This window comes from Pterocles gutturalis, unplaced genomic scaffold, assembly GCF_000699245.1.
Source record: "Pterocles gutturalis isolate BGI_N339 unplaced genomic scaffold, ASM69924v1 scaffold52187, whole genome shotgun sequence".
NCBI classification, from domain to species: Eukaryota; Metazoa; Chordata; class Aves; order Pterocliformes; family Pteroclidae; genus Pterocles; species Pterocles gutturalis.
This window is the reverse complement of record NW_010117505.1, coordinates 5,180-19,399: the sequence shown is the minus strand read 5'-3', so window position 1 is coordinate 19,399 and position 14,220 is coordinate 5,180. Positions and strand designations below refer to the sequence as shown.

At 39.2% G+C, this 14,220-nt stretch overlaps 2 protein-coding genes across 2 annotated transcripts in view; one reads left to right on the top strand and one right to left on the bottom strand.

Moving 5' to 3' along the window:
* Positions 1–555: 555 nt before the first annotated feature.
* Positions 556–3,152, top strand: LOC104463451 (ADP/ATP translocase 3; the record flags this gene model as incomplete). The annotated part of the gene is made up of 3 exons (XM_010075798.1): positions 556–1,042; positions 1,866–2,006; positions 2,488–3,152. Coding segments are annotated over 3 exons (786 nt in total), but the record flags the coding sequence as incomplete, so codon positions are not given.
* A 2,634-nt stretch (positions 3,153–5,786) lies between these two features.
* LOC104463450 (granulocyte-macrophage colony-stimulating factor receptor subunit alpha-like) overlaps positions 5,787–14,220 on the bottom strand; it is a 13,148-nt gene continuing 4,714 nt past the window's right edge. Inside the window, 6 exon segments of the mRNA XM_010075797.1 lie at positions 5,787–5,855; positions 8,657–8,738; positions 9,380–9,473; positions 10,132–10,261; positions 11,246–11,278; positions 14,133–14,220. The exon segment at positions 14,133–14,220 is cut by the window's right edge and continues 29 nt beyond it. Of these exon segments, the coding sequence (XP_010074099.1) occupies positions 5,787–5,855; positions 8,657–8,738; positions 9,380–9,473; positions 10,132–10,261; positions 11,246–11,278; positions 14,133–14,220 (496 nt within the window).

Below are 14,220 nucleotides of genomic sequence, written 5' to 3'. Positions count from 1 at the left end.
GCCGGTGGGAAGGCCTCGGCATAGTGCGGCTCTGGCCGCAGGCCCCCGCGGTCCGGGAGGGCTGTTGGCGCGGAGCAGTCCCCGGCTTCACGTACTGGTCTGGTGCTTGGCCTTGTGCTTCACGGCTGGCCCTGCCTCTTTGGGCACGTCCTGAAGTCTGAAGAAGCTGGGAAGCAGTGTTAAGCATTTTCCTGGTTCTTGGGCTTGTACAAGACCTCCTGTATCTTAGGGTTCTTCCTTCACGAGCGTTCTCTGTTTCTGTCTGTGTAAAGCTTAGGCTTTCCATTCTTGACAAGTAACTCAACTTGATCTTCGAGTCCTTTGGTCTTCACCAAAATGTGTATAAATGGGAGTTCTTAGTCTTGAGATTCAGACTGACCCAAGAGCTGTCACAGCTGGTTTATCATGGTTAAGAGAGGTGTAATCTCTGTGTGCAACTGCCATCAGGTGTTGAGGCTTAACAGCTCTTTGTTTTATAGTAGAAGCAGACTTTAAGCCCAGTTGTAGTGTGGGGCTGTGAAGGTATACAGTCAAAATACATATTTTTATTTTCAGGTACAACATGCAAGTAAACAAATTGCCGCTGATAAGCAGTACAAGGGTATCATCGATTGTGTAGTGCGTATCCCAAGGGAACAAGGAGTGCTGTCTTTCTGGCGAGGAAACTTGGCAAATGTCATCAGATACTTCCCAACTCAAGCTCTCAACTTTGCCTTCAAGGATAAGTATAAGCAGGTGTTCTTGGGGGGTGTAGACAAGCACACTCAGTTCTGGAGGTATTTTGCTGGTAACTTGGCTTCTGGTGGTGCAGCTGGAGCCACTTCCCTCTGCTTTGTCTACCCCTTGGATTTTGCAAGAACCCGTTTGGCTGCTGATGTTGGAAAAGCTGGCGCAGACAGAGAATTCTCTGGTCTAGGGGACTGTCTAGTCAAAATTACCAAGTCTGATGGTCTGCGTGGCTTGTATCAAGGGTTCAATGTCTCTGTCCAAGGCATCATCATCTATAGAGCTGCCTACTTTGGGATCTATGATACAGCAAAAGGTAAAACTTCAGGGGGGCATCTGATAAACCTATTTTCAGAATTGTATTGTCTGATTATGTCTGTTCATGGATGTTACTCTGTGTCTGTCTGTAGTAACTGTGGGAGTGTGGAGGTGGATGGGGGGTATCGCTGTTGACATCACCTAGACTTGATGATCCTTGAGGCCTTCTCCAACCTTAATGATTCCAACCTAATGATCAGTGACACTGCAGTGTTCAAGGCAAAACTTGGGCATGTGTTAATGTCAGCAGGCTACTTTCAAGTATTTCTGGTTTTATTCTTAAGGGAGTTTCTCCTAATGGCAGCAAAGTGTGTTGGTAACCATATAATACATTATTTCTTGTTCAGTATACTACTGTAGTTCTAGTAGAGCAATTTAAGTGTATTTAGCAGAATGAGATGGAGCGGGGTTTTTACAAAGCACTTGTTTTGTGCTTGTTAGGCTTGATTTTTGTGCATAGAGACCATTGATACTAGCTTATAGTTTCATGTAATTCACAGGGACAGTGACTTAGTGTAGTGACAGTTATTTCTAAAAAGAGTAGGGAATAGTTAGCTTTCTTCTTATCGCAGTGTGAAAAGAATCTCCTGGTGTTTAATGTTACCCTTTTTGATTATTGAGAAGAAAATAGTCTTAAATTCCTTAGGTTTTTTTATATTGCTTCAGGATGTTTGAAGCTTATCAGGTGTCTTGTTGCAACTTCAAAGTATGGCTTTACAATGTTTCATAATAGTTCTTCTAGTAAAGTAGCTGTCATGCAGTGGGTGAACTGGAGGAAGATGTACAAGATAAAGCAAATGACTTTTTTTTTTTTACTGCAGGTATGCTCCCAGATCCCAGAAATACTCATATTGTTGTCAGCTGGATGATTGCCCAGACGGTGACTGCTGTGGCTGGTGTGGTCTCCTATCCTTTTGATACAGTGCGACGTAGAATGATGATGCAGTCAGGACGCAAAGGAGGTAAACTGCTAATTTGTGTGGTTCTTTAAGCAGCATTAACGAAATGAATTTTTTCCTAATACTAATCTTTCAGCACTTATGGTTTCTTGTTCTTTAAATCTGATTAGTTATATTACATTTATATAATATGAGGAAATCCAATAGGGCTCATAGCTTGTGGTATTTGTCAGCAATTATGCTGAGGACTTTTCTTTATAGAATACAAAATGGGCTGCCTGTTTGCAATGACAAATTAAATGGAGGTAATTAGGGGGCAGTATAATTGCCAGAAAGAATGCTTAATGTTTTTATTTTGTGACCTTAATATCTAGTCAAGCAGATAGGAAGCTTTTCTAGTGCCTGGACTAGTATTGTGTTAGAGTTTTAAAATGTGGTTTGGCACATCACAAAGTAGCTAAGAGAATTGAAACAGAGCAGTTGTTAAAAAGCTCTTAGACACAATTATAGGAGTTAAAAATTACTCTCTGCTTTATTTCTACAGCTGATATCATGTACTCTGGAACAATTGACTGCTGGCGGAAGATCGCACGGGATGAGGGAGGAAAGGCATTCTTCAAGGGTGCATGGTCTAATGTTCTCAGAGGCATGGGGGGTGCTTTTGTGCTTGTGCTGTATGATGAATTCAAGAAAGTAATTTAAACAGCCTAACTAGAATTGGAAATCAAGTTGAGCAGATCATGTAGAGTAACTACCGTTATGGACCATTGACCTTCAAGAAATTCCTGTGAGTCTTATTTATCAGAGCCAGATGATATTTGTAGATGGGGCTAGAAACTGACATAGAGGACTGATCCATTTCTTAGTAATATGCATGAATACACTGAATCTGTCAATTCAGTGTGGTCATTTTTTTTTTTCTCTGCAATGAGGAGTTGGAGGTGTTGATTCTGGGTCCAAAGTGGCTGGGTCCAATTTAGGCAGAAAAAATTGTTTGCCTGTGGTTCAGTCCCCGGTTTCAAGTCCTATCTTCTAGGACCATTAAATTGTATTTGTACTTGCTAACAAATCATGTTATTTTCCACTTGTACTGAAGCACTATGTACCATTTTGCACAGCTGACCATCTAGCAATTTTGTTCTTAAATTGGGGCATTCTGCTGTAAAACAATAAACATACTTAACTCTGTCTGTGTTGAAATTATTGCATAAAAGCTTTGGGAAGGCCTCTTTTATTTGAAAACCTGTTTCAGATAATGGTTCCTCTGATACACTTACACTGCTCTCTGTAACAGAATAAGCTTGATATTTTTTTTAAGAAATATTGAATGTGAGAACTTTAGGGGGAGGGGAAGCATGGGTTATACTAATAGACTACTCCCATTCTTTGTGCCTGATAGTGTACGATGGGCTGCTGCAAGTGGCTTTTTGCATGATTCTTATGAATTGATTTGCAAATTTTATGAATTCTCTGTTGTAGTGCTAGGAGAAACCAAAGCCCCAAGGTCAGTTAAAAAGTAATGCCCTTGCCCTTGGTAAAACACCTTAAAATGAAAAGGAATTTTAAAAAAATCAATATGGAAAGCAACATGGCATACATGCAAAAAAACAGGAACCTAGTAAATGCCTTCAACTTCTGAGTAACCCATGTATTGTATTGCTGCTGCTATTGGGGAATGCTGATTGTGACTTTCAAGATACTGTTTGGCTTGATCTGTAGCAGTGGCAAGCACCTCTGTGGAAGGTGAATTTAATCTGAAATGGGGTTCAGTCTAACATGTGAAGTTGATGGGGTTTGTGTGAGGGAATATGTAAAATACAGATCAAAGTAAGTCAGCCTTCAATAATAACTGGTTGATGTCTAGTTCTGTGGATTGTCAGAAGACCAAAATCAGATTGAACAATTTCTCATACTGCTGTTTGAGATAATGTAATACCTATGTGCCGTTCTTCATCTGTATGTAATCTTTTGTACTTTGTAATTGGCAAAACATGGTAGGGGGACCAGTAAAGGAGAACACGGTATTTGTCTTCCAATTGTGTTTTTAAGAACTCTCCCTATATCTTGAGAAGGAGACTGTGACAGGAGTCACTGAAGGCTGACTGAGCTGTTGTGAGTTCTTTTGTGTGCCTTCTAAGGTTGCTGTTTAAGATGAAGTATTTAAATTAACTACTTGGCTTTGGCTTATTATTACCTTCCTCTCAAACATAATTTACCTTTTTTGTTCACTGTTGCTGAAGCACTGCTTTCAACATCTGTATTTGAATATAAGTACTTCACGCAGCTGCTTTGTACACAGACTAATAGCAAACTGCTTGTACCTGCTGCAAGTGTTCTTACCCTGTGTGGCAATGGCAGCTCTCTTGTGGTGTGGGCAGGTCATTTGATGTTGACCTTACCAATCATCCTGCTGTTTCAGTTGTAATTATATTGATTTTGGGGGGCAGGGAAGAGGTTTTGTCTGTATAAATACATTGCTTAGATTTATTTTCTATACCAGTGGCTTGAAAGGTAGAGATAATGATGGAATACCTCACATAACCTCACTGAGTGTATGGTGGCTGTAGCCAAAGAAGAGACAAATGTGACAATTACTTGAGCAGCCCCTGAAAGGGGGTAGAGATGTTTAACCCCACCCTGCTTCAGAACTGTGTTTTAACCAGAAGAATAGGAAATAAATTTATGCAAGTGCAGGTGTTTTTTTAGGTGGAACTGCAATTTACCTATGCTGCGCAATCAGCATGTGCTACTTTATGTTCATTTTTTTAGTATGTGGCTTTCCTTGGTCATACAGCAGCAACTTTCAGTGTGTGATTGTGCAGTGTGGGAACATAAGAGGCAAACAATAAATGAGACTTTTAAAAAAAGCATTTGTTTTCTGCCTTATTGAAACACTTGTTGAAATGCATTTATTTTTATAAATATTTTTAATAGAAAAGATTGGATTTTTTGAGAAAATACATCTAAAGCCTGTATTATTTTTAAGACATTGGAAATAGGGCTTGCACCCCTTGAAGGGAATAAATAAAACATTGGTGTGAAGAAATCATTACCTGTAAAATCCAGCTATTAAATGCTTTTACAGACTTAATTCCAATTCTCACACACTGGGGTTTTTTTAAGATTTAAATAATATCTGTGTGAGTTAAGTCTATATTGATGCAGAGGTCCACATTTGCATTGGAAGGGCCGAGCTCGTGAAATGGCTGGCAGCCCAGCATTAGTAGTTGCTTTCAGCAAGTGTAATTTTATTTCCAGTTTTCTGTTTTGCATAAAGTTTGTTGAATATACTGTGACAGTTGGGTATTGCTGGTTGCAGGGTTGAATGGCAATTTTAAACGCACTTTAAATAGCTAGTTAGCTTCAGAAAATACTGCAGGTACGTAAAAATGATAAGCTGGAAAAATTTCTGGGGCATTTTTTAAGCAGTCCTATCATCCTATAGGAAACCATTATATTGAGAGGACAGAAGCATCACAGCAATGAAGGCAGGAAATAGCAGGTTCCTGCTGTGTGGTGGATGGGAGGCCTTGTCTCGCATGGTGAAGAAAACCTCAGCAAGGTTTTGAGCAAGTCTTCACAGTACATGTTTGCAGAAAAGCTTAGCTGCCAGGCATTGTGTTTTTGAAAAAAGGGAAAGGAACAAATTTTACTGTTTTTTGGTTTTTTTTTTTCCCCACCTCTTCCCCCTGCTCCATTTTAGGTGGATTTTTATGGGACAAATAGTTTTATAGGTGAAGATACTAATTTCTAGTCTGTGCTTTGAAGTACCGCTTAGTTGTCAGGAGGATCCATGATTTTCTTTCATCCTGGGGAATCCAAGTGTGTGCTCTTTTTGGAAAGTTAGGTCATCTCTTCAACTATAGTTATTTCCTCAGTACAACTTTTTTTTGGTAGATTTACATATTCTGTCTAAAGAGAGAGAAAATTCTTTAACATGCAGTAAGCTACACAGTCACTGTTGATGATCAGAGATAACATTTCTAAACAGATACACCAATGCCAAAGGCACCTCATCTTACTATTTTAGTACAGAAATGCTTGCAAAGCAGGAGACAACAGTTTAAGGACAGTTAAGGATTGTTTGACTTTTAACGTGTATGATCAGTGCTAATGATTTGTCAGCTGGTGGAAAAGGAATAAAAGTTGGTTTAAATGCTGGACAACCTTAAATGAGACCATCAAAAAAATTTATTTAGTGAGTGTTGCCTGATTTTTCCATATGTAGGCATTAACTAGACTCAGAGAAAACATTTTGGTTGCTATTTGCATGTGTTTTCGTGTTGGTTAACCTGGACTTCTACAAGAGTGGAAGTTGTGTAAAATCATAGTTCTGATACAGGGCTTGCGGCTTAAAATATTGAGGGGAGATAAATTTGGTTTAAAAAAAACCCCAAAAAACAGGAGGGACAGTACTGGAAAAAAAAGGCGGGGGGACCAAGCTTGCTGTCATATTGAAGGTATGTTACAGAACATCAAATGGGGATGTCTTGGGGAATTTTGTCCAGGCAGGTAAGCACTGCAGGGCTTTATCGTCATTGGGGTTTTATGCTACTCGGCCATACACTGAGGAAAGCAATGCATCTGCAAGCAGAGTGTGTCCTGCAAGTTCTTGGGATGTATTTAATTCAGAAAAAGAAGAAAACAAAGTATTAAAAGTATAATTTTGTGAGTGAGGGTGAGGATACCATTTGGAGTGAGAATGACCAAAAAATTAAGGAAGATTAGTAAAATCAAATGGATTAGAGGAATGCAAGGTGTCTGATGCATGGAGTGAGTTGGTTGGTAGGGCTTTACCCGCAGCAAATAGGAAAACTGGCAGTTCTCTAACACAAGCATTAAGGATACAAGTGCAAACTCAGTGCAGAAAGGTTAGGGTTGGAGATCATGAGCTTTTTCAGTGATCTAAGGAAAAATTGTATTGTGAATCAGGACAAATGAGAAAATGTGAAAGGCTGTCAAGTAAGTATGGACAAAGTTAGGAAATGCAAGTGTTAAAAAGGTGTTATTAGCAAAGGGCACTACAGGTTTCAAAATAGCTCATAAATATGCTAGCATGAAGTACCAGAAAGTGATAGTGCTATTATTTAGTGGAGAAGGAGAGCTCTGCTGAGATAACCTATTAGTGCTTTATTATCCGCCTTGAAGAATTACAGCCTTCAATCAGTGACAAAGATAACCCAGGTGTGGAGAAGAGGTAAAATAAAACCAGGCTTTAAGACTAGCTTAAAATAGGCAAAGATTAGTCTTAAGAACTATTCAGATATATCGGAGTCTTATGACTTATCTTCGCAGCACATGTTGGCAGGTATGAGGTGACCTGAGCTGAGGGTTTCACCTGAACTCCAACAATTACTGGTGATAAGTTGCTGCCTGTGGGGAAGTGCCTGTGCCACCATTCACAAAACCACATTCACAAATGCTTCTGGGTTGTAGCGGAGTGATTCATACGCACATGAATTTGAAAACCCCTCAAGTTTAGTAAAAACAACAAATCCAGAGGGTCTACAATTTCTGAAGGATGGCTGACTGCTTTACTAGCAATTACTAGTTAGTTTGATGGGCTGTGGACTGCTGCTCTGTAACCTTAGCTCTGACAGGCTGATATGAAGTGAGATATCAGTCATTTGTCTTAATGTGTATGAGGAAACTCATCCAAGTTACATCAGTACCTGCCTTCTATTAAAGCTAAAGATGGTAGGACCAAAGCCAAATAAGTTAGGACAATGTGCTGGGATATAGTTACCAAAACTGGAAAATTTTAGTAGTAAGAGCTTTGAGGAGTCTTTGTAAAGGTTTGATGGAAAATTTATGTGAGGACTTCTGAAAGCCTCTTCGAAAAGGGTGATGTTGCCCACTGAAACGTCGTAGGCGGTAAACAACCAGCCTGACCTATTGACTGCAAGTACATCTTTGCCTTAGCCAGCTGATACAAAGCATTCCCTTGCTACGCAGGTGCTGTGCAAACCACTGTTCAAACAGACAACTTGGAAGAGAAACATGAATGGTTTGAAGCCTGGTTGTCATGACACGTGAAGACTGGAAGATTTAGGTGCTGTTAACAGAGTGCAGGTGTGTAAGATACTGTAAACAGGAAAGGAATAAGGATAAGAACTAGTGGATTTTAAGTGCAGTAAACCAGGCTATTAAAAAGCTTTCTAAAAGTAAGGATAATTAAACGTTAGAATAGACCGCAGAAGGATGCTACAGAATGTCAGTCAAACACAATTTGCACAGAACATCAAAAACTCTCATAATGAATCCTAGTCGAAGTGAGTCTTTCCAGCCCTGCCTTTCATGATTCAATGCAACAGTATTTTTTGCATGGGTATAGGTCAGACTTATAAAATACGTATTCGCATTGTGTTATGGTCATCGATATTTTAAAATGATAATAGCAAATGCTTCCTCACTTAGGTTATTTTCAAAGTATGAACAGCAATGTAGCGAAACTGGTATACACAGAAATTGCCCTTCTCAGTAAAAGTGATAACTCTGGTCTTAAAATACAGCTGCAAATACATATACAATAATCACTAGTCTCAACACTGTGACAGAGCTTTTCTAGTTTCAAAACAGCATATTTTGCACAGGAGCAAGCTGGTTTTTAATGGACTAAATTTAACTTTCATCTTTACATGCCAGTTCTTCTAGTACTTGGCCTGTTGTGGTTGATAGTTAACAAATTTGACTGAATTGAAAAGAAAACGTACCTGGCTATCTTCATCAGTTGATGCATTAAATTTGTCTCTTGGTTGTGGAATGGGAGAAAATATGCTTTTGAAACTGCAATACCTTTGGGTACAAAATGGGATTGTGAAGAAATTAAAAATACTGGTAATATAACTTAAACAAACATTTTGTGTTGTACCATTTTTTACTTTCAAGCTTGAATAGCTATTGCTCTACAAATTGCTAAGTGAGAAGGAAAATATTTTGAATGTGGACTGGTGGGTAACTATTATTACACTTATCACTTGGGTAACTAAATTTTATTTGTGATAAGAGTCATAATATATACTTTATTAAACAATTACTTTCAATAAATCATGACATAACTTTCTTCCATCTTTAAGTGAGAAGTTTTATCAAAATAATGACATGTTCATTTGTCCTGATTCCCTCTTGTCTAGTACTGTATGAAGCTGATGGCTTCAAAGTAATGTTGATGTTAAATGCTTAAAAGAATGAACAGAAATTATTTTGCAGGATCTAATGGAATTAGTCACTTACTAACTTTAACATCCTTTCCCCTTTTTCCACCTGTAGTGATTTTGCATGTCAAAGTGGCATAGACAACAGTACTGGTAATAATATTTTATGACATTAATAATCAATTATTTAAATTTGTAGGTAGGAAGGTAGGAGATAGGAGGAACGTGTTTCATAGAAATAATATTATGTCAATAGTTTCCAAATCAATAAGGTTGATTTACCTTTTGAAAAGACAATATTGGAGCAGTGTCACTGAGATTGTTCCAAGTGCTATCAGAAATAAAATCACAAAAATAAAGTAATCTTTCCCTTGACCTGAAATATCCAAGAGAGACAAATACCTTAGCATGCCAAAAAGCTACCTTTGTGACTGCAGTAATGAATGTGAGTTTCAGCTTATTTTTTGAATAACCTGAAGGACTTCACCTTGACTCCTTACAGAATCTTGTCAAAAAGTTCAGGTTGATGTACACATCAAGTACACTTGATGCATTTTAAACCATTTCAAACGTTTAAAATACAGAGAGTTAAAAAGAAAAATCCAGAGAAGGAGAAACAGGGTTACAGAATGAATAACAGAGCAAAAGTGGTGGAACTGTAAAAAGAGTTTTGAGGAAAGGGTTGAAGAGGAAGATGCAGAAGGAAGGGGATGATGTTCATGGCAAAAACTTAAAAGAACTGAAAGGCAGCCTAAGCACTCCAGACCAAAGACACAACTGGGTCTGACTCAGCCTTTTCCTGTAGTCCTGGCATCTGAGAAACTGCTGCATTGACAGTCTCAACTAATCAAAGGCTGGTATCTGCCCCTGTTGCCATAGTACTGGAGCATCTCCTCCACATTAATAATTTCCACCCAATTCCTTACGTGTCATTGGGTAAGAATTAAGATTTTATTCATATTTGTGAGTATGAGGGAGAAAGGGAGACAAACATGGTAATACTGAAGAAAAAAAATAATATTTCACAGTCTTACCAAACTCAGTGGGTTCACTCCATTCCCCCCAGTTTGAGCTTACGAGACAGTTTTTCCCACGTGCTCTGATTTTCAGAATGTATTTTTTTTTCTCATTGTAATTTTGGAATTCGTATCTGTCAATCCTTACCTAAAAAAACCAAACAAACAAACAAAAAAAAAACCCAAAACAATCAGACCATTCATTTTACCCCATAGGCAAATATTAGTAACATTTGAGTTTTAATTTTGTGATACAATTTCTATTAAAAAAATTTGTATGATTTTATAGGCATGTAGTTGTTAAATGTTCTTCTCCCCAAATTTAAACCCATGATAAATTAGTTTACCTTGCCACTGAATTTTTCTGTTTTTTGAAGCTTAAAGTTGGATTTTGAAGTTTGTTCGGTCTTTAATTTATCATGCTTTAAGGACACTTTTTTCATGTCCTTGTTTATGAATCCTAAGAAAAATGAAAGGATGGAAAGCTGAAACTGGAGAAGGACGCTGTAAATTCGCCTTGCAACCTTTACGGGGGTTAATCATGCAAAGAATATTCCCTGGACAGGGTTTGTGTTTGCCAAACAGACTTAATGTTTTTGTGACAATCGTATAACAAATATGTATCATCTGGCCTCATGATGCTTTGTATGAAGTCTGGAATCTGCCAAGCCTAAGATACTTCAGGGCTGAGAGGACCCCTCATTTGGTGGGGGAAGACTGACGGTGTATATTAACTTCCACAGGTTTTGAAGATCTTGGCGTCCCTTTTACCTAGCTGTCCTGAACTACAGTGGTATTTTTCCACCAACAGATATGAGAAAGAGAATGTTTCCAATTTGTATTAAGCAAAATGTCACATCTGTCTTAACCAAAATCTATTTGTGCAATAAATTGAAAAGATGAAGTTTTGTGAAATGCGTGGAAAATTCTGCCTAGTGTAAGCTACCCCATCCAAAAGGGATATATTAAGTTTACACATAAAGATACCACAGGAATGTATTTTCCTGAATTCTCATTGCTATATTGGTATAAAAACTATGGTTCTAGAAGTAAGTAGATTTGTATAATGGTATCTATATGCTTAAGTGGGAAAAAGCACAGATTTGTATAGGACAAGAGTACTTACTCTTACAGGAGGATCCTTTTTCTCTTCTTTGGGCTCATCCTGCAAACCAAACACAAATCTTCATTTTTATTATTTTCTTATCAAATATTTCTCCCTCTTTTTTTATCATTTTCTTGCTTATAAAGATGATAAGTAATTTTAAACAAGAAAATCAATTGGATATTCTGCTGCAGTAATGTCCCAGAATATAGCACTTCATTCAGAGTTTTGTCTTCCTCCATTTAATTTCAGAAAAGGATTGAAACACAAATTATTTATCAGTGGTTGTGGGAAGCTGTGTTTGCCTCTAGGGGCATATTTATACTGTGTATTCTCAACCAGCAAAAGGCTATCCAAATTACCCAAGCAATCAAATCATCCTCCAAACACAGAAAATCTGAAAACTGTGATTTAACAATAGCTTGATAACATGGGGCAGAAAATTGTTGTGAACAACAAATTTACCCTCCTTCCAGTCAAAGTCTCTGTTAGACATCTGAGTGATCCACACTCAGGGGCTTTCCCCAAAGTACTGTGAAGAGCTACTTACACATCCCATGCAACTGAAATTTAATTAACTAGAATCAAACATCGACCTGAATCAAAGAACCTGAACATTTTGAAAAAAGGGGAGGTTCAAAAATGAGTGAAGGAAGTCATCAGCAGTGATTTTAGCAAGGATCCCATGAAACACTGAAAAGCTGAGGTCCTGGAAATATCTGTCACATGTAATGTCAGAATGATAGCTGACGTTACAGAAAAGACAGAAAGATGTTATTGGAAAGCATGTCTCATTTCAGAACATACACCCATTGTGTATGTTGCATTATAAAATAGACTAGTATTTCCCCATTACTCATTGTCAGCTGAGCTCTTTCAACTTAAAATGTGATGGAAGTCATCAGCCTGTGCTGTGAATGGGGAGGGTACAAATGAGTTGCTTAAACTTTAGGTGTACAGTGCCATTTTCTCTGCTCTGGGGTATCCTGCCTTACCTCTGATGGCCCCTCCTGGAAGGTGTTAGTTGTATCTGCCATCTCCATGTAGGTACCTCTGGTACCTCCAGTACCTATAGTGCCTTAAGGCACCTACTGTTTAGCTGCCTGAAGCTCTCAATGTGCATTGACAGTTATGGGAGGTCTGTGTTCTTTTGCAGACACCTGCATTAAGGTGTCCCAGTCGATGAGCTGAATTTCACACCCAAATGTAGGAATCCATTGAACCCTACACATTCTGTCTGCAGCATGGGAAAAAAGAGGTAACATATTTTTTTAAAAGAAACGTTTTTATAATATTGCTTTAGTCATATGTTATAACCTATATCTTTATGTAAAACATTCTAAGTTATTTCACACAAGATCTTACTGTCAAATTATCCCAGCCAGCTGGAAAGCTATGTGTGCTACAATTGCTCCTTGAAATAGCTACCAAGGTAGATACCACTACTGCGCGAAATACAAAATCCACACAATCCCAAGAGCATGCAAGCTGCAAACCGTGTTTTGAATGAATTAGTGAGTTTTAATGATGTATTGCTTTATTGCAGTTGTATATTTATGTTTAACCCTTAGTTGATCTTTCCTGTAATGGTCTTGTGTTACAAATGCCTGAGGAATTACCACTATGCTAAGCTTCTGAGCTGTGTCTGGGAAATGGGGTGGGTAGGGAGCCTTAATTTGTCATGGCATGGACATTATCCATGTGTGGAATTCATGTAATGGTGAAACAGGTATCCTAGGGATGGGGATAAAGAGTGCTATTTCTTGTCTCCTTGTCAAACTTCTGAGCTCAAAGCATTTTCCTGCCCTTTGCCCTCAGGGGTGTTAGTTAAAGTCAGGTCCTTTAGGCACGGAGATTTGTGGAGGAGGATTTGATACCTCAGCCTCTCTGCTCCATTGTACTTGGTGGAAACCAGACAAACCTCACCTGTGGTAAAGCAACACACTCTATCATCCTGCAATTTTCCTGCGGTCACTGTGGTAAATCGGCAGTGCTCTGCCTATAGCATAGGAGAAATCCCAGCTCACTTTTGGTACATGCATGTTTACATCTGAGTTGGCCATCTTAGATTCCTCTTATAGCCAATGGAAAGAAAGAAGCACTTAAAGGACACGATTTGTCTGTCATCTGCCTTGGAAGGAGATGGGTAACACCACACCTGACTACAGAGAGAGCCGAGGGTACCCCACGGAAAGTGAACGCATCCATTGCGGATGTCTACCCTGCGCCTGTGCAAACTTTCCCCTGAGTTGCTGGTATCTAATTTTTCAGAAGAGTGTCTTCTGTTTCCACCCTGGTTTCAAAATGGAGGTTTTGGCAGATGTTGTGTAGACAGGCAGGGGTCACATTGGCTCAACCAGGCTCTGAGAGAAGAAGGACAGTGAGGAGAGACTGCCAAAGGGCAACAGATGGTAGGGGAGATGGTGGGGGAGATGTGTGGAGGCTGGGGGGGAAAAGAGTCCCACATGTTGAAATTCAGGGGCAGGTGTGAGCTTTCCAGCATCCTCAAAATGCTGTCAGGGTGTCTGAAGCCGAGGTGCCCTGGGAAGCAGGGCGAGCACGAGGGGCCCTGGCCTGGGCTGGATGCTGCCACCGAGGCAGCGCCCTTGTGGCAGATGGCAGGCTGCCGTCTCCTGTGAGACCTGTTCATGCAGGAAGACATCTCGAGTGTTCTCATGGTCTTTGGACAGAGACCCCTCATAACATTTCCCTGCCGTCCTCTGCTTTTCTGCGTTACACCCCTGATTAGTTTGAAATAAGGTCATGGGTGGTGGGATGCAAGACCAGCGGAGCTGGAGCAGAAGGGCACCACAGCTTATGAGATAGCAGCTAATAAATAAACAGAAGTTTGCACATTATAGATATGCATGTACATAGGTACGGTGCCAAATACAAACCAAGAAATTGTTTTTACCTTATTTTGTATGCTAATTTCATACTGGAAACACTTTATGTTATCCACATGACTTGTAAAGGGTGGTTGCCATGTAATTATGCAACCT